This window comes from Eubalaena glacialis, chromosome 18 (genome assembly GCF_028564815.1).
Source record: "Eubalaena glacialis isolate mEubGla1 chromosome 18, mEubGla1.1.hap2.+ XY, whole genome shotgun sequence".
Lineage (NCBI taxonomy): Eukaryota > Metazoa > Chordata > Mammalia > Artiodactyla > Balaenidae > Eubalaena > Eubalaena glacialis.
The window spans coordinates 54255002-54280183 of NC_083733.1; the positions used below are offsets into that span (position 1 = coordinate 54255002).

At 39.9% G+C, this 25182-nt stretch overlaps 1 protein-coding gene across 1 annotated transcript; it reads right to left on the minus strand.

Annotated features, from left to right (window-relative positions):
- Positions 1-865: 865 nt before the first annotated feature.
- Positions 866-24156, minus strand: LOC133078906 (zinc finger protein 568-like). Its single transcript, XM_061174110.1, has 5 exons — positions 24080-24156; positions 23278-23330; positions 8843-8966; positions 8451-8546; positions 866-5917 (listed from the first exon to the last, which is right to left on the minus strand). The coding sequence occupies exons 2-5, from the start codon at positions 23284-23286 to the stop codon at positions 4482-4484; spliced, it is 1665 nt and encodes a 554-aa protein (XP_061030093.1). The 5' UTR covers positions 23287-23330; positions 24080-24156; the 3' UTR covers positions 866-4481.
- Between the last annotated feature and the right edge of the window lie 1026 nt (positions 24157-25182).

Genomic DNA, 25182 nt, shown 5'->3' on the forward strand with positions numbered 1-25182 from the left:
TTTCATTCTTTTTTATGGCTATTATCCCATTGTATAAATATACCACATCTTTTTCCTCCATTCCTCTGTTGATGGATATTTAGGTTGTTTCCATGTCCTGGCTATTGTAAGTAGTGCTGCAGTGAACACTGGGATGCACGTAATTTTCCAAATTATGGTTTTCTCCAGATACATGCCCAGGAGTGGGCTTGATGGATCATATGGTAGTTCTATTTTTAGTTTTTTAAGGAACCTCCATACTGTTCTCCATCATGGTTGTACCAATTTACATTCCCACCAACAGCGTAGGAGGGTTCCCTTTTCTCTACACCCTCTCCAGCACTGTTTGTAGACTTTCTGATGATGGCCATTCTGACTGGTGTGAGATGGTACTTGCGGTTTTGATTTGCAGTTCTCTAATAATTAGCGATGTTGGGCATCTTTTCATGTGCTTTTTCTATGTAAGCATTTAAAGCTAACTAGTTACATCTGTAGGTTTTGATTGGAAGGAAGTCCACTGGTATGTTATCGAGTGAGAAAAGGAGGCTGTACTTCAATGTGTCAGCACAATCCCATTCAAACTACACCGCTCCCAGCCATAACCCCCATCACGAAAATAAAGCTCCAATGTGGGTATGAGAGAGTATGGAGAAAAGGATGAAAGGCTTTTGATGTTGGCACTTCAGAAAATAGGTATAGATAGCTCTTCTTTTTGTTTTGTTTAAACCTTTGCAGTATATCTCATTTTTGGCAAAACATGTAACATAAATTTGGAATAGAACTCTCAAATCTTGAAAAGAGAAATATGTATACATGGGCAAAAAATCAGAATCATTTCTTTTTTAAATTTTTTATTGAAGTATAGTTGAATTACAATGTTGTGTTAATTACTGCTGTACAGGAAAGTGACTGAGTTATACATATATTTTTTCATATTCTTTTCCATTATGGTTTATCACAGGATATTGAATATAGTTCCCTGTGCTATACAGTAGGACCTTGTTGTTATCCATTCTATATATACCAGTTTGCATCTGCTAATCCCAAACTCCCAATCCAACCCTCTCCCATCCCCCTCCCCCTTGGCAACCTCCAGCCTACAGAGAATCATTTCTTGACATTCATTATAACTATAACATTTATTATAACTCAAAAAATGTTAGAAATTGTAGAGAAAGTATAGATAAAATTCAGTAATCATTTCCCTCTTTTAAAAAAAATGCTCAAATTTTTGTTATAAATTGTCCTCCAATGGGTTGATTGATATTTAGCTATGACCGATTTAATGTCACATAATACATGTTTACATTAAACTTAGTATGTAATATTTTTCTAAAGTGTGGGGCAAAGGTGGAATATACTGGATGGTGATTATTCCAAATGCTGTGACTGACTACACCCCATGAGGTGTGATTAAGAGGACAATGCAGTGACCTCACAGCAGTTGAATATGCATATGCTGTTAATAGTTTACTACTTTCAGTGGATAAGTTGTTTTAGTGTCTAGTTTTCAACGTGCAAACACTACATTTATACATCACATTTTTTACAATTGACAGATCAGGTCATGAACCATTTTATTCTAGACAAAACAACCCCTCTGTTTTCTCTTAATAGGCTGCTAGATTTGACTTGCTATTTTAATTGGAATACTCATATACCATGAGTACAATGGATTATTTTTATAGCTGATTTGAGCTGGATGCTGTCCTTTTCCAAATTTGGTACAGGGGTTGTGTTAGCCTCATAGCTGATACTCTTTATATCTTAAAGACTTAGATTTTATCTGTAAGTTACTCTAGTACTAGAGGAATTATTTGGTGTAGCTCTTTAATTAGTTTTTTCTTGGTTCTTACTATATTCAGGAAACTACTACTTTTCCTGGATTTCAGACATACTAAAAAAAATTGCATATAAACATATACTGTGAGATGCTGAATGTAAACAGACATTTCCTACATCTTAACAAATCAAAGTTGTATATATATACACACACATATACGTTTAAGAAAATAATGCTTTTTCTATAATTTCACATACACTATAAAAAGCTGCATATAAACATTTTCTCATCTTACTAAATTAAAGTGGAATAAACGTGTATATATAGGAAAATATTTTTTTCCAGGACTCGAATATATAAAGTTGAATATAAACTTATAACAGATAGGAATTTCTTAGTTCACACCCGTCCGGGCACAGGGCAGTTCTGAATTGTTTCATCATCTCAATAATGTCAAAGACACAAGTTATTCCTGTGCCAATCTCAGTTTCTCGCCTCCCCTGGTTGCAAAATGGCCATAATTCCAGGTATCACACAGACACAGAAACATGCATCCTGTATATAGGAATACCATTTCCTCCTATTTTGTTAGTAAAGAATATTTAACTGAAGCTCACCTGCAGACTTTTTGCTTAGATCTTCTACGGCCGGGACTGTTACACACATGCCCAGCTGCAAAGCAATTAGGAGGGCAAGCATCTGGCATTTAGACTTAGGTGGGCAGCAGGCAATCCTGGCAAAGGGAGAATGGTTAATACCAATGGACAGGCAACCAACAGTGTCGGCCACAACAATATTGGCTTATTTCTTCATCTCCTTCATTTCTGTAGTTACATATCCTTTCTCACTTATGACACTTGAGTTTTTTCTTTCTAGGGTGCAATCTTTTTCACTTCAAAAAGTTTAAGGTTTTTTTTGGGCTTTGCACTTATTTTGTTAGAGCACCTCAACATACTAGAGTTGGATGCTTATTCATTCACTCTCTCGTTTCTCTGATCAACAAATGTTTACTGGGAACCTACCAGGAATAGGCAGTGCACTAAGTATAAGGAAGTGAGAATGAATCCTCGCTTTGAATTGTCCCTGTTTTCTATATATATTGAAAGAAGTTAAATTCCCTCAGAGTAAAGCTTTGGTTGCGTCCTACAAATTTTAACATGAAGTTGTCTCTTTGTCATTCATTTGAATGACAATCTGCCTAATGATAATTTGCCTTGATTTCCTTTTTTAAAAAATATTTATTTATTTATTTATTTATTTATTTATTTATATTTTTGGCTGCGTTGGGTCTTTGTTGCTGCGCGTGGGCTAAGCGGCGAGCGGGGGCTACTCTTCGTTGCGGTGCCCAGGCTTCTCATTGGGTGGCTTCTCTTGTTGCAGAGCACGGGCTCTAGGCGCACAGGCTTCAGTAGTTGTGGCACTCGGGTTCAGTAGTTGTGGCACACGGGCTTAGGTGCTTGGTGGTATGTGGAATCTTCCCGGAGCAGGGCTCGAACCCGTGTCCCCGGCATCGGCAGACGGATTCTTAACCACTGAGCCACCAGGGAAGCCCTGCCTTGATTTCCTTTTTAATGTAAAAATTATTTATACAAGTATCTTAAATTTCCTTGTGGAGAAATGGATTTTGGCTGAGGCTTTATTTTCTAATTCACTAAAAGAGAGGCCAGAGATCATGGCATATGTCTCTTGTTTTTTGGAAAGTCTTAAAAAAAATTATCTAAGTCTTCCCTCTGACCTCACAGCACCCCACTTTTATTCTCCTGGGGTTCTTTACATTATGAATCCCCTAATGGGGAAAAGGGCAACCTATGAAAAGCTTCAGTTTTAAAATTTTTCTGCAGAAGGAACTATCTAACATTCCATGAAGAAAGATGATGTAAGATGTTCATATAGTCACTGCACACATAAGGCCTTCTTCTCATATGATCTTTAATACACAATTAGGAAAACAAATTTAAGAATAAAGCCCCTCTTATTTAACACACTTTCAATATGAGCCAGACACTATTCTAAGGGATACAATATACACAATGCTACTAAGAAATATGGTGCTAATATTACTAATTGATAAATGAGAGAATTTGGTTAAGTAATTAGCCCTATAAGAAATGAGTAATAATGGTGAAGCCAAGTAAACAGTAAATATTGGTTAAATCCTTTCCCAGTCTGATTCAGTGCAGATTAATTTTAGAGAATGAGCTTGCAAACATTTAACAAGAGTTGAATGGAATGGAAGAATCTGCTGCATTTTTAACAATGTAGCCTTCCTCTAGTACGAATTATCAGATGAATAATTAGTTAGCTAAAGCAAATTGGTGCTCCATATAAATATTTATATTATGACTCCTGATTTCCCATAAGGGCTAATGACCCTTGATGTTGAGAAAAGTTAGAATGATTAATGTCTCTAACACTGCTTTCCTAATAAGCCTTCCCACTTTCCTTATATTCATGGAGTTTTTCACTTTTTCACCAATTGATTGAACTCTGATGTTTAATAAATTCTGAAACACAAGTACACCCCTCCCAATTCATAACATTTATAAGGTTTTTTATCAGTAACAAATGTCAAATTCTGGACTGCCTCACATCCACAGTATGAACTCTGATATTGTTATCCTTAAATGCTTTCCCACATTCCTTACAATTACAGGGGTTTTTGTGTTTTACTAGTATGACTTTCCAGGTGTCAATTAAATTCCGAGCTTCCCACATGTCTTCATTCACTCCTCTGTCCTGTATGAATTCTTTGATGTTGACTAAGGTGTGAGCCACGAATAAAGGCTTTCCCACATTCCTTACATTCATAGGGTTTCTCACCAGTATGAATCTTCTGGTGTCGACTAAGTTCTGAGCCACGACCAAAGGCCTTCCCACATTCCTTACACTCATAGGGTTTTTCACCACTATGACTCCTCTTGTGATGAGTAAGTTCTGACCTTCGAATAAAAGCCTTCCCACATTCCTTACATTTATGGGGTCTCTCACCAGTGTGCACTTTTTGATGTCGGATAAGTTCTGTGCTACAAGTAAAGGCCATTTCACATTCCCGACATTTATAAGGTTTCTCACCCGTGTGAGCTCTCTGATGTCTGGTAAGTTCTGAGCCACGACGAAAAGACTTCCCACATTGCTTACATTTATATGGTTTCTCACCAGTATGAACACTCTGATGTCGGACAAGATGTGAATCAGAGATAAAAGCTTTCCCACATTCCTTACATTTATGAGGTTTCTCACCAGTATGAATTCTTTGATGTAGATTCAGTTGTGAGGCACAACTATAGACCTTCCCACATTCCTTACATTCATAGCGTCTTTCACCAGTATGAATTATCTGATGAAGACTAAGTTGTGTGTCATAACGAAAAGCTTTCCCACATTCCTTACACTTATGGGGTTTCTCACCAGTATGGATTCTCTGATGTCGAAGAAGGTGTGAGGGACGGGTAAAGGCTTTCCCACACTCCTTACATTCATAGTATTTCTCATCAGTATGAATTCTCTGATGTAAATTAAGTTGTGAGGTAGATGGAAATGCCTTTCCACACTCCGTACACTTATAGGGTTTCTCACCTATATGAATCCTTTGATGTTTACTAAGTTGCGAGTTAGAATGAAAGGCTTTCCCACATTCCTTACATTTATGAGGTTTCTCAGCAGTATTAATGCTCTGAGATTTAGTAATCTGAGTGTCACGAATAAAGGCACATTTCTTATTTTCATCACTTTTTTTGCTTTCATGAATTCTCTGATGCTTAATCAAGTCTGACCTACTATTAAAGGCTTTCCCACATTCTCCACATTTAGAGCCTTTTTCCTTATTATGACTTCTTTCATGTTGACTATGGTGTGATTGGTACCTGAAAGTCTTACATTCCTTGGATTCACAGGATTTTGCTCCAGTATGAGTTGTCTGAGGTGTTCTATGATCTGTGTGCTGAATGGAAGTGGATCTTTCTTCAGAGGTTATTATGGCTTGTCTGAAACGTCCTTCCTGTAGCCTCTCCAAGTGGCATCTGATTTCTCTGTTACTTCTGACCCTAGTGCACTCAAGGGTAGAGCTTGTAAGTCTTTTTGTTATCTCTGGTTGCAATGATTGAACTTCATAACTGTCCTCCTTTAGCATCTTGGTTTCTCTTCTAGACTCCCAGTCTGTAAGATAACAAAGAAAATAGTGGGTATTTTCATGTTGCAGGAGAAAGGAAAGTTCTCAGGTAGAAATGACAAACTAAAAATAGTGAATAATGTAAACTGCTCTTAACACTGCATTGCAACTTGAAAAAAAGGGTAGGGGGGAATAAGAACAGAGAAAATGAGGGGAGCTTGTGAAGGAAGTGACTCTTCGCCTCTGGTAAGAATCAGAATCAGCTGGGGAACTTGTTAAAAATATAATGTCCAGGACCCAACCAACTAAATGAGAATCTAAAGGAGTAGGACATTATCTAACAGCAAGTCCTCTCATCTCTAGCCTCAAATATATCCAGGTTTTGACTACTTCTACTAGTATGTCTAGTAGCGATCACCTTGTCCAAAGCCATCCCTCACCAAGATTAACAAAACACTATCCTGGAGTATCTCCCTACTTCCTCCTTATATTCCACACCCAACACAGTGGCTGGACTATTCTTGTTCAAATAAGCTAGATCATGCCATTCTTCTGCTCAAAATTCTCCACTGTATTTCCCTCTCATGCAGAGTAAAAGTCAAAATCCTCCTGTGATCTACAAGGCCTTCCCTGAACTTGTCCTGCACTACCTCATTCTAACCTCACTGCCTATCTCCTCCCCTTAGCTGACTCTGTTCCAGCTCCCTGACCAACTGGATGTTCAAATTTGCCAAGCACACCTCTCCTTCAGAATCTCTGCCTGCAAATATCTTCCCTAAGATATCAATATGGCTCGTTCAATTCATTCTGACCTCTATGCAAACACCGACTTAAAGAGATCACTTTTTTTTTTTTTTTTTGGCCATGCCCCACGGCATCTCACTTCCCCAACCAAGGATTGAACCCAGGCCCTGGCAATGAAAGCACCGAGTCCTAACCACTGGGCCACCTGGGGATTCCCCAAGAGACCACGCTTTACAAAACAGGACCCTCATCACTCTACTTACCGCATTTTTCTGCAGTACACATGTCATTTAATCTATTTCTCCAACATTATTATGAAAACTTTCAAACGTAAAGAAAAATGAAAAGAATCAGACGGGGAACCCCCATATTCCCACTAGCTAGATTCTACAATAAACATTTGGCTCTACTTGCGTTTTCACACATCTATCTACCCCTCCATCCATCAATCCATCTTGCAGACATTAGTATACTTCACCTCTAAACTCAACAGATTATATTTTAACTTGTTTACTTCTGTATTGTCTGCTCTTCCTTCACTGTACCTATACAGAGTAAATACTCAATGACTGTTTGGTGAATGAATGGCCATTCGTATTTTTTTTTTTTTTAATCTCCCTCACTGATTGAGGCAACTCAAAGTGTGGCACTCACTGTTTAAATACAGTGCCTTTCCCACTGCACTTAAAAAAAAATACAAAATTCCCTACCAGACCTGCAAAATTCTATAGTATCTGGCCCCTGCTTCCCTATTCACTTTCATTTTGAGGTGCTCTCACCTTGACTCACCATGAGCTCACTATACTGGCATCCATTTGACTCCCATATCATGCCAATTACTTTCTCATCTTAGACCCTTTCAGGAAGTGTTTCATCTTCCATGAATGTTTTGTGTTCCAGGATCTCTCCATGGCCAGCTTCTCTCATTCTAAATATCTTAATTTTCTGTCATGTATCCTGTTCTTTGCCCTCGATCTTTTTCTCAGTTCTGGAATTACATATTTGTTCATCAGTTTATCTACTGGTATAATTTCTCCCTAAGTGGCCTAGAACTAACATAATACTTATTTTATACTCTGTGATATAACCAACCCCAGCATACAGTTCAATTAATGTTAAATAAACTAATCAGTAGATGAAGCGTATTCAGATGGAAATAAAGAGAAATATGCTAAAGATAACGAGATTAGGAGAGTGACTTGAGATTCACTTATCACTCCGTGCTTCTAATTATTTAACAGGTGATAGAGGTGTCTTCCTGCCTCTGATTCCTTCCCAGCTTCAATATGCTCTCCCTACATCACTTCCGATGCATATGGCAGTTAACGCAGAAGCAAGCCTGTCATTAGAGCAAATCTGTTCATGTGCCTACACCAGTGTCCTAGAATATTGACAGTTTTATACAACAATAAAAATCTATGTAATCCTACTCAATAACAGCCCAATCAAAAAATAGGCAGAAGACCTAAATAGACATACAGATGGCCAACAAGTACATGAAAAGATGCTCAACATTGCTAATTATTAGAGAAATGCAAATCAAAACTACAATGAGGTACCACCTCATACTGGTCAGAATGGCCATCATCAAAAAGTCTACAAATCACAAATGCTGGAGAGGGTGTGGAAAACAGGGAACCCTCCTACTCTGTTGGTGGGAATGTAAATTGGTGCAGCCACTATAGAAAACAGTATGCAGGTTCCTCAAAAAACTAAAAATAGACTTGTCATATGATCCAGAAATCCCACTCCTGGGCATATATCTGGAGAAAACAATACTTCGAAAAGATACATGCACCCCAATGTTCACTGCATTAGGTGAGTTCCATTACTCACCTGGGCACCATTCTTTTGTCTCCTTGCTGTTAACCATCCAAGGTTCCTTCCCCTGCTCCAATAAGGAGATCACATCTGGCTTAGAATCAGAAAATCCTGTTTAAGAAAGAAAAAAAGGACCAAGTTATATTGTGGGTGTCCCAGAATTAAAATCAGTCCATGATTATCAGGAAAGAGGACTAAGTAAATTAAGGGTCAGAGGAAAGGCTGAAGAAGATAAAGTCCGATGGAGCAGCCAATTTCTAACTTCACAAGGCACAAAAAGCATTCTTTGGTAAGCAAGAGTCATTAATTCAGTCAAGCACTTGGGAGGCACTCACAAGAAATTTATAACAATAAACATAAAAATTCCAGAAGGCCAATTCTGAATTTTGGAGAGCAGGTAAACTTACCCAGTGAGATCAGGGCATTATAATTCTCCAACATCACATCTCGGTACAAATCCTTTTGAGCAGAGTGCAAGCACTCCCACTCCTTTTGAGAGAAGTAAATGGCCACATCTTTGAACTTCAAGTCCTGAAACCACAGATAAAAATACACAGAAATTAACGGGCAAAATCTTTACAATAAAATAAATTTTGAGAAAGCAATTCAATAGGGGAACACCGTTGGGAAAACAGGATGTGCTGGACCTTTCAACATGAGTAAGTCAACAGCTCAATATCAAAAACAAACAACCCAATCAAAAAATGGGCAGAAGACCTAAATAGACATTTCTCCAAAGAAGACATACAGATGGCCAAAAGGCACATGAAAAGATGCTCAACATCGCTAATTATTAGAAAAATGCAAATCAAAACTACAATAAGGTATCACCTCACACTGGTCACAATGGCCATCATCAAAAAGTCTACAAAGAATAAATTCTGGATAGGGTGTGGAGAAAAGGGAACCCTCCTACACTGTTGGTGGGAATGTAAATTGATACAGCCACTATGGAAAACAGCATGGAGGTTCCTTAAAAAACTAAAAACAGAGCTACCATATGATCCTGCAAGCCCCTCCTGGGCATATATCCAGAGACAACCATAATTCGAAAAGATACATGCACCCCAGTGTTCACTGCAGCACTACTGACAATAGCCAAGACATGGAAGCAACCTAAATGTCCATCTACAGATAAATGGATAAAGATGATACAGTACATTTATACAATGGAATATTACTCAGCCATAAAAAAAGAATGAAATAATGCCATTTGTAGCAACATGGATGGACCTAGAGATTATCATACTAAGTGAAGTAAGCCAGACAGAGAAAGACAAATATCATATTGCTTATATGTGGAATCTAAAAAAAAAAGATACGGGCTTCCCTGGTGGCACAGTGTTAAGAATCCGCCTGCCAACGCAGGGGACACGGGTTCGAGCCCTGGGCTGGGAAAATCCCACATGCCACGGAGCAACTAAGCCCGTGCGCTACAACTACTGAGCCTGCGCTTTAGAGCCTGTGAGCCACAAATACTGAGCCCACATGCTGCAACTACTGAAGCCTGCGCGCCTAGACCCCATGCTCTGCAACAAGAGAAGCCACCGCAATGAGAAGCCTGTGCACTGCAACGAAGAGTAGCCCCCGCTCGCCGCAAGCAGAGAAAGCCCACATGCAGCAAGACCCAACGCAGCCAAAAATAAAAATAAAATAAATAAATTTATAAAAATAAATTAATTAATTAAAAAAAGATACAAATGAACTTATATACAAAACAGAAATAGACCCACAGACATAGAAAACAAACTTATGGTTAACGAAGGGGAAAGGTGGGCGGGGGAGAGCTAAATTAGGAGTTTGGGATTAACATATATATCCTACTCTTTATAAAATAGATAATAAGTACCTACTGTATAGAACAGAGAACTATACTCAATATTTTGTAATAACCTATAAGGGAAAAGAACCTGAAAAAATATATGTATAACTGAATCACTTTGCTGTACACCTGAAACTAACACAACATTGTATCAATAAATTGATTATACTTCTATTAGAAAAAAAAAAAGAAAGAAAACATGGATAGGTCAGTGTGGAAACAAGGATGATCACAGCACATGTTCTTGGTGCACACATCATTCTTTTATCTTTTTTTAATTGAGGTACAGTTGATGTACAAATTATATGTTTCACGTATATAACAGTGATTCACAATTTTTAAAAGTTATATTCCATTTATAGTTATTATAAAATATTGGTTACATTCCTTGTGTTGTACAAATCATTCTTAAACATGCTTGCTACTACAGATATAACCTCTGGGCATTATCCTCTTCCATTATCCACCCAGGCCTGGGAATAAACGAAGTCCAGATAATTGGTGTCTTCCAATTAAATGAAACTGTACATACATGTACATAGCACATGCTATGTTCAGCACATAACATTGTGACCATCTCCTTCCATTCTCTCATTTTAAAAACTTGTTTAAAAGTCTGAAGAATTCGGGAATTCCCTGGCGGTCCAGTGGTTGGGACTCAGCGCTCTCACTGCCAAGGGCCTGGGTTCAATCTCTAATCGGGGAACTAAGATCCCACAAGCCACAGGGAACGGCAAAAAAAAAAAAAAAAAAAAAAAAGTCTGAAGAATTCAAAGATATCTTTAAAAATCTCTCTTATGATTTGCATATAACTTATGTGATTTAATTTCTTAAAAACTCAGGCTCATATTTAATCCTAGCTCTTTTCCATGTCACTATAAATAGACATCATTTTCATTGGCTGTATGATGCCCCATCTTATGTATTCAATGCTCTTATTTTGCAGCACTAGCTTAGACAAGTTCTCTTGCGGTTACGAGAGTCGTTGCTTCTCAATAACTTATGCATCTGGTTAAATTGTTCCTGTAACAATAAGTTGTCCCTAACTATACTCTCCTTGTTTCAGAACTACCAGGACTGATGGAGTAAGATCCAGACTCACATTGATGTGACCTAAGATAAGTATACACCACACAAGTTCAAAATGGACCCACGGACTCCTTGGAATATCACATAACTTCATATACTGAATCTATCATATCTCCTATCATATTCCCAGTCAAAAAAAATCTCAAAGCTAAAGATATGGGCAAATACTGAGAATGCAACAAATCAGTGTCAATTACCTTCTTGTTTATCTGGAAAACCCAAGTTTGCAACATGGAATCTCACTTAATGACTCACCTCCACTTCAACAAAACACAGCTCTAACAAGGGAGGTACAAAATTTTCAGCAAGGGTTGATTTTCCCATTCCATCCGTACTCCTGGTGGAAGGATAGCACTCATGGAATGCTAAGGGGTTTTCTGAATAAATAGCTAAACATTTGTTGGAGAACAGAGAGACACTCATGGGACAGCAGCCTTTGGTAGCATCACTCATTGGAATAGGAAGAAGTGGGGAACAAGTCCCTTGGAAAGGCTCAGGGAGGCAGGCAGTTTCAGGAAAAAGAAATCCACTGTTCAAATCTTCCAGAATAAAAAATGCTTTCAATGAAGGAGAGAAGAAACATCAATTCATATAAACAATGGCTTTTAGGGTTGCAAAACCAGATCATTTATATCCTGGGCTCATCTAAGAGAAAAGCAAGCTTAAAAAGGCAAAGGAAGAAGAAGCAAGAGCAGCCCTGAGTCACCAGACTGACCTCAGAGTTCCCAAAGGACTGAAAATGAATTTTCCTCTCTCCTCCTCTGTTCCTATCTTCCTGCTTTTGGCAACCCAGTGCATACACACACACACACACACACACACACACACAGAGTCTCTTTCTCTTTCTTGATTTGAAGGAGAATAACAAATCTTTGCTTTCCCTGAATCCCAGGGAATCCAACTGTCCATAATGTATTCAGAAGAAATAACTTTCCCACTGTCAGGAGCTCATCTGAGCCCAAAAGGGCCTGCTCTAACCTGCCCTGGGTAGACCCTTGTTCTACCTGAAAGACACTGAGCTCCTCAGCCATGGAGGCATCTCAACGACATGACGGCACCCTCAGGCCCAGGAGCACAGGATATTTAGGAAGGCCCAGCCCTGGACGGTTTCTGCGACAGAGGTCTCCAGCCTCCTCCAGGCCTAAGACTCAGGTACCTCCTTGGCTTTGTTTCCATAACCCAGAACTAGGGCCCTTAGAACCCAAACTGGAACCTCTTTCCACAAAGACCCTATCCAGAATCACCAGTACTGAGCCAGTACATGAAACCGTAATTCTCAGAATCCTCGTGGCCAGTACATTCTGGTTCCCAACCAAGATCACCCATGGCTTTCCTGCCTGACATTATTCCTTCTCACCCCACCCTCAGCCTTCCTGCTGATAGGCAGTGTTCACTGCATCTCGAGCACAATTATCGCGCATTAAGCACTTTAAGTTCCTGGTGCGTTGTATGTATTAATCCTCAGGAGAGGCCTATGAATCTTAACTCAAAGGAAACTTTAGGTTAGAGAAGTGAAGTCATTTATTCAAATCTGCAGTAAGCAATGGCATTGCTGGGCTTTAAATCTAGATTTCTCCAACTCTATAGCTGAATGCCTTCCACTTCTGACTCTTGCAGATGCAGCCAGGGTTTTCCTGATCCTTTGCAAGAACCCCGAGCTGGACTCTGCACTTAGGGGAGCAGAAAATGCTTGGTCTGCTCTGTTTGTCACTGCTGAGCACAGCACTCTATGAGGAAAAATCAAAGGTAGAAGGGAAAATCAAAGGTAGAAGGGAAAGGGAGGAAAGAAGCAGTTCTGCAAACAAAATTCCTTTATCCAAAAATTTCAACCAAAATCCCCCATGACTCTGGCTCTGTGTGGGCACTGGGGACATGATGAGTCTGACCCAGCACTTGTCCTTAAAAAGCTCAGAATCAGGGAGAAAAACAGAAAAATAGAGACAATCACCGGACATCAAGCTCTGTGGGGGACTGGTTACCACGACCAAATCACCAGCTGAAAAACAATGTACTGAGTATTAAAAAGATTTTAACGGAATGTAATGATGAACTGGCAAAGACGGAAAATAATCTCGAGAGGCTAAAACTAAGTCAAAATGGGAACCAAGAGGAGTGTGCTGAGCCACTGAAGCTTATTTTACCAGAGAACCTCTGCTGAGCCCAGATGACCATAAGCTTTGATATTCATGACCTTAAAGGGCAGGGAGAGAGGACATCAAGCCTACAGCTGGCGCAGATGGGAGTCCAATTGGTTCTGCACTGCAAAGACCTGGGACCTCTAGGACCAGGCCCTCAGAGTAAGGGAAAAGTAGAAGCAGCACTCCCATTCTCAGGGGCTACAAGGAAAACTGCCTGACTTGAACTCTGGCTGCTGGTGGAAGGAAAATATTCTCCCCTGAGGAACTGTAACCACAAATTAGCCCTCACACAGGTCTCAGCTCACATTCCTATTACTAAAGTGGATCTAAAAAACCTACCATCTATGTATGAATCTACTTTAACGTGGTTCTGGTTTGGCAGTGCTCCTGGAAGAAGCAAGCCCAGATGTGTCCTACAGGAACAACCTTCATCCAGACCTCAAGAATCCATGGGTAGAATTCCAAGGAAAATGACCAAAGAGTCAAAAATAATAAAACAACACAACATTGTGAATGAACTAAATGCCACTGTACTGTACACTTTAAAATGATTAATTGTATGTTATGTGAATTTCACCTAAATAAAAAATTAAATAAAAATGAAACATGCAAAGAGGCAAAATTCCATGATCCAAGAGTCAGGAAAATCAATTGTTTCAACTTTCATTATATTTGAAAATTTCCATAATAAAATGTTGGAGGGAAAATATCACACCTGCAAAAATTTACATATTACGCAGATAACGCAGGTATATGTTTTTTAGAAAGGGGGTAAGGTATTAAGAAACAAAACTCCACGAAAATAACAGGTAGATTTAAAAGAAAAAAATTAAAACTTCTAGAATAAAAAACACAATACCTAAAATTAAATCATACAATGGCTGGAATAAATATCTCTGAAGAGAAAAATTACTGGACTGAAATATTTAAAAAGAAATTACGCAGAATGCTATCAAAGACAATGTGGGAAAGTGTAAGAGGTTAAGAAGATAAAGTAAGAAGGTTTAACATATCTAATTAGAGTTCTAGAAGAAAAAAGGAGAAAGGACTGAAAAAGGTAGTAATTGAAGACATAATGGCTAAGAAATTTTCACAACTGGCAAAAGAAAGCATTACTCAGAAGCCAAATGAGTCTGAAACAATAAATAAAAAGAAATCCGGGGCAATTATATCAAAACTGCAGAGCATTAAAAACAGAGACTATGTTAAAAGTAATTTGATATTAAAGACAGATTGTCTACAAAAGAATAACAGTCTGATTGACATGTCTATTCAACAGCAACAATGTAAATCAGAGATGACAGAATAAAAATTCTCTCTCACAAGTGAGGACAAATAAAAACATTTTCAAAAAACCAAAAGAACAGAAATTCATTAATGTATGTACTTCCAACTAAAGGAAAGTGTTCCCACATAGAGGGTTTGAGATGTAAGAATGGTGAATGGTGCCGTTCTTTAAAATGGCAAAAATGTGGATAAACTAAGCTAACATTCAATATATAAAACAATAAAAATGTTTTATGGACTGAAAAAAAAACAATGAAAGAAAAATACCTGACTACAATATAAGTTGTTTGATCAGCTGGAATATCTAGTTCCTTATACTATTTAGCAAGAGCATAAAGACGTTCTTTAGTTTCAGACACTGGTAAGAAAGTATGTTAAAATGTCTAAGGTAACCAATAAATAAACAAACATAGTTTATAACTTTCAAACTCACAGAAGGGAAAAGGGAATGAGATAATAAAATACAGAAAAGGTAGAATAAAAAGCACAAACTAAGTCAACAAAGATACTTTCAATTATGTCAGTAATTACAACCACTGTATAGACTAAATGCTCTCATTAAAAGATAAAGTTGGTCAAAAACCAAAGCCCAGGGGCTTCCCTGGTGGCGCAGTGGTTGAGAATTCGCCTGCCAATGCAGGGGACACGGGTTTGAGCCCTGGTCTGGGAAGATCCCACATGCTGTGGAGTAACTAGGCCCGTGAGCCACAACTACTGAGCCTGCGCGTCTGGAGTCTGTGCTCCGCAACAAGAGAGGCCGTGATAGTGAGAGGCCCGCGCACAGCGATGAAGAGTGGCCCCCGCTTGCCGCAACTAGAGAAAAGCCCTCGCACAGAAACAAAGACCCAACACAGCCAAAAATAAATAAATAAATAATTAATTTAAAAACAACAACAACAACAAAAAAACAAACCAAAGCCCAGTTATATGCTGTTTACAAGAGACACATCCAAAACATAAACATCCAGAAAGACTGGAAGTAAAAGGCTAGTAGATAATGCGTACACACCTAAAAAATAGTAAATATATATAGTACATACACATACACACAAAACAAAAAGGAACAGAATTATGACAGATAAACCCTCATCATTATGGGAGATTTAACATACCTCTCAAAATAACTGATAGATACCACAGATAAAAAGTCAGTAAAAATAGAGAACATTTAAATAATAAAACTAGTGAGCTTGATTTATTGGCCACATACAGAAAAATGCACCCAACTCAAATAATAATCATCTCAATCATATCTGGAAGATTCAGAAAAACTGACCACACTGGACTTTAAGACAAGACACTAACATTTTTCATGAATACATACTAATAAAAAGATACACCTTAATAGGATTGCCTATGGGGAGGGAGTGGTAAATGGAATGGAAGAGAAGTAAATAAATCATCAGAACAAGAGAACAACCTTGCCCAGACCAATAACAATGTGCCATGAAGTGAAGATTATGATTAACACTGCACTCAAAGCCTCCCCCCATCCTACCAAGGGAAAAAGAAAAAAGAAGAGAAGGGAACACTATGACATATTTTATGAGGCTAGACCAGAAGTCAGCAAACTTTTTCTATAAAGGGACGGAAAGTAAATATTTTATTTTTAAAATTTTATTTATTTATTTATTTATTACTGCATTGGGTCTTCGTTGCTGCGTGCGGGCTTCTCACTGCGGGGGCTTCTCACTGCGGTGGCTTCTCTTGTTGCTGAGCACGGGCTCTAGGCGCGTGGGCTTCAGTAGTTGTTGCACGTGGGCTCAGTAGTTGCGGCTCGTGGGCTCTAGAGCACAGGCTCAGTAGTTGTGGTACACGGGCTTAGTTGCTCCGCAGCATGTGGGATCTTCCCGGACCAGGGCTCAAACCCACGTCCCCTGCATTGGCAGGCAGATTCTTAACCAGTGCGCCACCAGGGAAGCCCAAGTAAATATTTTAAAGTCTGTGGGTCATTACCATCTCTTGCAACTACTCTACTCTCACAGGGGCATGGAAGTAGCCGTAGACATTACATGAATGAATGAGTGCAGCTATGTTCCAATAAAGCCTTACTTATGGACACTGAAATCTAAATTATATCATTTTCATATGTCATAAAATATTATTCTTCTTTTAATTTTTTTTCTAACCATTTAAAAATGTAGAAAACATTCTTAGCTTACAGGCCAGGGCCACAGTTTGCTGACTCCTGGACTAGAGTAACCTTGACAACATAACTTGCATAAAGATTTTATGAAAAATGGAAATTATAGGCCAATCTTACACATGCTACAGATGTAAAAATTCTAAATAAATTATCAGCAAACTGAATTCAGCAATATGAAAAAGAATCATAACACATCATGGCCAAGTTAGGTTTTTCCTGGTGTAACAAAGTATAAATGATTTTAGAAATCAATTAAAGTTACTAAGCACATTAGCAAATTAAAAGAGAAAATCCATAAGATCACCTCAAGAGATGCAGAAAGGTGTTTCAAAGAATTCAATATTCATTTGTGATTAAAAATTCAGAGCAAATTAGGAATAAAAAGTAATGTGTTTAACCTGATAAAGGACATCTTGAAAAAAACCAAAAATCCAAGAGAAAGCATCATAAATAGAAGTGAAACATCAAAGGAATCCTCTCTAAAACTGGGACTAAGAAAAGGTGCCCAAATTCTCACCAGTCAATACTGTTCTGGGAGATGGAGCCAGAGTGATAAGACAAGAATTAGCACCAAATAAAGACTGAAAAAAGGAAAACATCAATATTTACAGATAACACAATTATTTACACACAAAAAGTGTCCTTATTCATCAATGATATGATTATCTAAGTTAGACGACCCCAAATCCGAAAGAACCTACAAGATATTACAATAAATGAGAGTTCAGCAAGTTGGATGGATATAAAATCATTATCTAAAAATCAATTTCATGTCTGTATACAAGAAACAATGAGAAAATTAGTCTAAAAATTAATACCATTTACCAAAAACACAAAATATAAAAATACCTAGGAATAAAATTAACAAAAGACATGTAAGACTTCAATTAAAAAACTTTATTGGAAACCATTATACAAAACTGAAATCAGCAAGAGTTATACCACATAGAGTGAGAGGAAAACTCAATACTGTAAAAATGTCAACATTCCACAAAACGATCAAAGATTCAATGCTGTACGAATTGATATCCCAACTGGATTTCTATGTAACTTGATCAGCCAACTCTAAAATTTATATGGAGAATCCAAAGGCCAGGAACAGCTAAGCCACTCTTTGAGGACAAGACTATGATGGTAGAGGAACATGACTTACCAAATATCAAATATTATTACCAAGCTGTCTTAATTAAGACAATGTGGTTTTGGTGGAGGGATAGACAAATAGGCCAGCGGGGAAAAACAAACAGACCAGTGGATTAGAAAGAACAGAATAGACCAAAGCGCATATATTGAGATAGATATATATATATATGAACTTAATTTATGACAGAATTGCCACTGAAGTACAGAGAGGAAAGGATGATTGTGGAGTAAGAAATTTGGCCTCCAAAGAGAGATTCTTGCCTTTGTTTAGCTAATAGGACAACCTCTAAACACTTGGAATTCCCCCACGTGACAGGAGTGTCTTTGTTATTTATGGTGGGCCCCCAAGACCACATATGTTAGTTTATGCTAACGAAACAACGCAGGGTAGGGGCTGGCCATGCCAGAAAGACCAACCATGTAATCAGAACCTTGGGGCTTTGGGTTATGTGATATCAGCTTGACTTCCAGGCAAGTAGGGAAGGGAGATGCTGGAGATTGCGTTTAACCACGTGAATATGATTCAATCTTGCCTATGCAATGAAGCCTCAATAAAAACTCTAGACACTGAGCTCAGGTGAGCTTCCCTGCATGTTGTCACATATCAATATTGGGAAGGTAAACTCCAAGTTTGGAACCCTCCCAGATTCTATCCTATGCATCTTTTCCCTTGGCTAATTTTGTTGTTGTTGTTCTATCTGTCCAGTAAGACTGCAAGTTTTTTTTTTAATTGAAGTATAGTTGATGTACAATATTATATGTTACAGGTATACAATATAGTGATCCCTTGGCTAATTTTAATGTATCCTTTCCCTGTAATAAATGTGACCATGAATATAATAGCTTTCAGTGAGTTCTGTGCGTCTTTCTAATAAATTGTTGAACCTGAGGGTGGTTGTGAGAATTTCTAAATTTATAGCCAGCTGGTCTGAAGTGAGGGTGGCCCTGGGGCCTTCAAACTTGCAGCTGGCATCTGAAGTGAGAGCAGGCAGTCTTACAGGGTTTATTCCCTTAGGCTGTGCAGTTTGCCTAAAACTTTGCAATGGCCTTTTCCATAAATGATGCTGGGATGTTAGTTATCCAAATGGAAAAAGTAAAATTGGACCCTTGCCATACACCATGGTAAAAATCAACCCCAAGTGAATTAAAAGCTTAAACACAAAAGGCAAAACAAAACCATTTATAGAAAACATTATGGGAGAATATCTTTACTCTTAGGAGAAAAGAGATTTCTTAAACAAGACATACATAAATTAGTTAAGGAAAACAGTGTTAAATTTGATGGCATTAAAATTGAGAATTTCTACTATCTAAAGGTTAGAAGTCAAGACAAAAAATGAGAGAAAGCATGTACAGCACATATGACTGACAATCCACAATATTTAACCAATGCCTACAAAGCATTAAAGGGAACGAAAAACTGGAAATATAAAACTCAATAGAAAAATTAGAAAATGAGATGAAATGGTACTTCAGAGAAGAGAAAGCATAAAGGGGGCTCAACCTCATTTAAAACCAAGATACGCACATTTAAATTCAGAATAACATAGCAATTCACGCCCACCAAATGGGTAAAAATTGAAGTCTGACAGTACCAAGTATTTGGTGAGGATATGAAGTAACAGGATTTATTACTGGGTATAAACGCTAGAACAACTGGGCAATGTCTAGTAAGATTAAAGATGCACATACCCTATGACCCAACAATTCCATTTCCAGTTATATACCTAGAGAAATTCTTGTGCCTGATACCAAGAGACAAATTCAAGGATGTTCATAGGAATAATGACCGTAATATGAAAGAAAAATATATATATTTATACAGTGGAGGGCTATACAGTAGGATAAATTCACAATGTGAATGAATCTCATGAATATACATTGAGAGACAAGTAATGAAGTTGCAGAAGATTCCAAACAGTTTGATTTTATTTATATCAAATTTTAAAATGACAATAAACACATATGATTAAAACTGTAAAGAAAAGCAAGGGAAAGAAAAACATAAAATTCAGAATAACAGTTACCTCTGAGGGGCAGAAAAGGGAATTGGATGGGGATGATTCACAGCACACATGGGGTTTTTAACAATGCTTAATGCTCTACTTCTTAAATATGGGTGTTCAGTCATTCACCACACCATAAACATTTTTTACTATTCAATATTTAATAAAAGCAGTCTTTAAACAAGAGTTACAATACAGTGTGATAAGAACAGATGCAACACAGGGGAATGTAGTCACTCAGAGGCAGCAAGCATAATCAGGAAAGTGAAGTAGGCTTCACAGAACCCCGAGAAAGTGGTGGTGAGGGATAAGCGCCCCTCTTGTGCTTCTTGTGCCACGGAGGCCAGAGATAGCACTGTGCATTCTGAGAACGGCTAAAGTCAAGTCAGAGAGGGAGCAGAGCAATGAGACTGAAAACAAGTATCAGCTCACGAGACCTTTAGAGGTTCTCACAGGTCAGGGATTTTTTTTTTTTTTTGCCGTGCCATGTGGCTTGCGGGATCTTAGTTCCCCAAGCAGGGGTTGAACCCGCGCCCTGGGCAGTGAAAGTGTTGAGTCTTAACCACTGGACCACCAGGGAATTCCCTCACAGGTCAGGGATTTTAAGCAGGATACATGAGCTCCGATTACAAGTAGAAGAAACTTCCTATGGGAAATGAGGTACAGTGACTGACTTAGGTTGAGGGGAATGTGGAGAATTTCATGTAACATGTAGAAGATTAACTGGGGCCCTGAAAAGGAACAGAACTCCAACAAACAAAAACAGACCAAGCAGCATTCCAAGCAGAGTGAACGTGGTAAGTTGGAGGTAGAGAGGGAGACTAATTGAATCCTGTGTGTCTGAGGAGCAGACAGTTCACTGGGGTAACTGGTGAGGGATTCTGGGCAAGGAGTAGATAGAAGCGATGCTGAAGAAGTCCAAAGGGATCAGAACAGAAAGGTCTTGGGTGACGGTCACCTCTGCCAGGACTAAACATACAATCTTTACTCACCACTTTACTCCAATACTAGGATTGGTGCTCTAGTAAATATAGAGTGTGCTTTTTAGTAAATAAACAATGAATGTGAAAGAGCTAGAGCTTTATCCTGAAAGTAACAGGGATTCACTGAATAAAGGAAGTGACATAACTGGATTATTTTATTTTGGAGGAATAACCTAGAGCCAGGGAGTACACTTAGGTCAACGTACCACCCACTTCCACAAAAGTCTCGTCTGGCACACAGACAGTGGAGTGAGGTCACAGGGCATGAGACCAAGGAGCAGGAAAGGGACAGATGCAAAGGGATCTGCCACCGCACTGAATGTTGGGGAGATCAGGAAGTAGGAGTTGGGGACCTCCCGGATGCTGGTGTAAGTGCACATTCAGGTGAATTTCCATTACCAGCATATTCCCCAAACCCTGTAGACTACATTATACAGAAGAAGTTATGAGGAAGCCATGGTCTGAGAGCTAATAAATGATGGAAATGGGGTTAAGACTCTACCCTTTTATGCAGTGCAGAGCCTCTTATTAATACAGCGAAAGTACAATGATCACTCTGAGGAGAGGAGGAAACAGAGGGAGAAATGGACAGTCGAAGGTTGAAGGGCAAAGGGGAGCTAGACTTTCTTCCTCACCAAAATGTGCTGAGAACTGATGGGGAGAATGTGGTCCTCTTCTGAGAATCTTAGGAAGGGTCCGGCCAGAATGGAAATTGGAAGACAAACTCAGTAAGCTCTCACAGGATTCAGAAAAGTCAAAGAGAAAGGAAGAAACAGATTCATCCAGAAAAGAAAGAATATTTCTTTAGTCTTTAGGGTGAAAAGAATCCTTGAAAAGCAAGTGGACAGAATTAATAAAGGAAGACCTACACTCAGACACATCCAGGAAAAAAACCCCGAATTTCACGTACTACAAATACCATGCCATTCTTTAAAATCAGCTAGGAATTTTACAGCCAGCATTCTCTAGTTATATCTCAAACCAGATACCTTAAGGATTAAATTGTTTGGACAAAAGTACTTTAGAAAAATGAGTGACTTTCTATTTTTGTAGAGAAGACCTTCTGGCATGACATAAAGAAAACATTTTTTGAAAACTCTGAATCTTAAAAACACACAAAAGATAGATTAACCGTGAAAAAATATTTCTAAAACAACCTATAAATGACAAAGAGAAAATATGCTTAACGTATAAACTGACAAATGGGCAAAAGAAATCAGTAGGCAATTTAGAAATCCCAACTGTACCATTTATTAACTGTAATTTTGGACCAAGTGACTTAACAGAATCAATTTTCTCATCTGTCAACTTAGAATAATAATATATTTCATAAAATCTGAGATGCCACTGACTGTAAAGCCACCATTACTTTATATACCACGAAAGAAAAAAAATGCAGTCGATGAAACTATAACTTACAGGGAATTGAAAAACCCATCCTGATTTCACAGAAGTTAAAATGTGGGGGAAAAAGCATCACTGAATTAATGAAATACACTCATACCTGACTCATAGGGTTGTTATGTCAATTCAACAAGATAACACATACCAAGAACTTCAAACTAGAAGTGGCTCAAAGTAAACACCCAGTAAGTTAGTTGCTTCTATTAGTAATGTGATCCCATTCTGTAAACAAAATTACATACCCACACATACGTGCAGACAAAACAATTTTAAAACATTAATAGTGATTAACCTCTAGGTGGTGGGACCATGGGCCATAAACTTTAATAACTTCCTCAAATTTTGAAATTTTTGCAAAAATCCTATATTACTTTAATCGTTAGAAAGAGAGCAATTAGGTTATTTCTATTTGGGGGGGGGGAATATCTAAATCTGAAGGGGGCAGGCAGGCATTCCAAGCTGTTAGAAATTTGGAAGCAAACAGGCTACTGCATGTGACTCTGGAAGGGACAACAAAGAAATTAGTGAGACTTAACTAAACTTATTCTGTTCTTCAACTTCCCTGCCAAACCACGAAGGCACATCCTGTCAAGACTGTTATAGCACTGAACAAAATCCAGGGAAATGGAAAATCCAGATCAGATAAGACAATGTATGCAAGGTGGACAGCCCAGGTTTAGGTTCCTGGCTGGTTTAGGAGGAAACCATCGCTTCCCCTTTCTCCAAATCACTACTGTAAATCTCTTGGCTAGAATCCTGAAATAGGATAGTGTCCTGAAAACAGAGAAGCCCTTTCCAAGAAGAAAATTGCAAATACAACTTACCTCCGCCATGACTTTTGATGCCCAGCAGCTCTTTTCTCCTCCTCTTCTGGATTCTTAGAGAAGGAAAAAGGTAGAAAATGGTTAAGAAACTAAGAGACAGCAGTTCCTTCCTGGAGCTCAGAGGAGGCCAAGTCAGAACAAATCCCCACCCAACCCCAGGCACTGAGAGGGAGCCCCAAACCAAAGAAGCCTGCAACCCCACCACCCTCTCTCATCATCAAAAAGAGGAGCAGGCGACCTTAGGGGCCCAGATGGGAGTCCTGGGAAAGACTCTCAGACTGTGGCCTCTTTCCTCCATAAGAGCCTGACTTTGGGTATTTTCAGACCCCAGTATCTTACACTGAGCCCAGATCTGTGGCTCCAGGAAACATCCTAATTGGATTCACCTGTTAAGAGTCCCACATTCCTGAACTTTAGGCTGGGGGCACCTGCCTGGGCCTTGGTGGCCACACGGTGAAAGAACAGAGGAGTGGAAGTAGGAGGGGTGTCCCAGCCCAAAGCTCTAGAAACCCCCCCCCCCCCGACACCACCATAAACAGCCCCAGGAGAACGCCATTCACTGCGCTGGAGAGCGAGCGGCTGCAGCTGTGCCAGTTCTTGGGCTGGAGAGTGCAATGGGAGCGCAATCCCGGCCTGAGGTAGACGCCCGGAACCCACCCACCCGCGGAACCCACTCAGCGCCGACCATAAATGTACAAAGAGGGCGCCATTCCCAGCTTCAAAGGGCAGAGTCTGCGACGTGGCCACATTGGGCGCGCGCACACAAGAGCCACAGAGAGTCCCGCTTTGATAGAGTACCCACCACGGCCCCGCGAGGCACTGGTTGCCGAGCACCGGACGTCTGGCGCACAAACCAACACCAGGGAGTATCTTACGGACTTTCCCCAGGCAGGAGGCCACACAGCTGCGACACCCCTGACCTCCAGACATCCCCAGCCCGCCCCCGCTCCAGCCTGAAGCCACACCCACCCGTGATGGCGCGCGGCCCATACCTCCCACCCCCGAGTGTGGACAAGCGGCCTGGAGAGCACCACCCTCCCCGTCGTCCTTTATTTTCCAAGCGCGGGCACGCAGCTTGGACATGCCCGACAGCCACCCATATTTAAAACTCCCGACAGACCCCAGCCCTGCCACTAGCCTCCTCACCGTCCACTTCTCCGGGGTCCTCTCACTCCAGTCTGATTGAATCCGCCCCAAACCAGTGAGCGAGGCAACCTGGAATGCCCTGATCCTTTGCGTCCGAACTCCCGGCAACTCACACCGGTCAGCCAACTTCGGCCGGAATCCGCATACACCGCGGAGCCCTCGGGGAAATGTAGTCCAGAGGGGGAAAAAAATCCAACTAGAGCCTGAACCGGCACAACAGTCTTCTCCGCCCCAAGTCGCGTCGTGTTCCAAGCTTCAATGAAGCCCAGTCCTGACCGCCGAGCCGCACGCTAGCATCCTCCGAGAACCTGGGCGAACCCACAGGTCGAGGTAGCAATAGGTGGCTGCGGAAGGGTAAGAAAGGGTTGTGGCCCGTGGAGGCTTCTGGGAAATGTGGCCCACAGGCGAGGAAAGAGGGTGCTCAAGTTTCCGCTGAGAATTCATTCCCAGGTCCCGGGCGCCGCCGGGAAGTGCAGTCCTCACTCCGGAACGCCAGAACGCTGCAGCCTGAAGTCCCGGCTTTTCAGCACGATTTGGGCGGGGCCCCAGGGATGCCCGGTAGGGGCTGGGCCTACCCTGGAGGCCTGGGAAATGTAGTACCAGCCTAGCGTGTTGGGGACGTGGCGGGGGAGAGTCTGAAGGGGAGCAGTAGAGTTCAGGGTGGGGGAGTCTGAGAAGGGCCTGGGGAGGTTCAGGAAGGACAACCCTGAGTCCGGAATGGAATACCAATACTAAACTCTGTATACTATGTAATACTGT

Excerpts from the sequence above, each read along its gene's own strand:
- LOC133078906 (XM_061174110.1), bottom strand. Across the intron at positions 8,547-8,842 it reads TAATGCCCTGATCTCACTGG|GATTTTCTGATTCTAAGCCA; the intron begins GTAAGTTTACCT and ends TTTCTTAAACAG. Across the intron at positions 5,918-8,450 it reads GACAAAAGAATGGTGCCCAG|ACTGGGAGTCTAGAAGAGAA; the intron begins GTGAGTAATGGA and ends GTTATCTTACAG.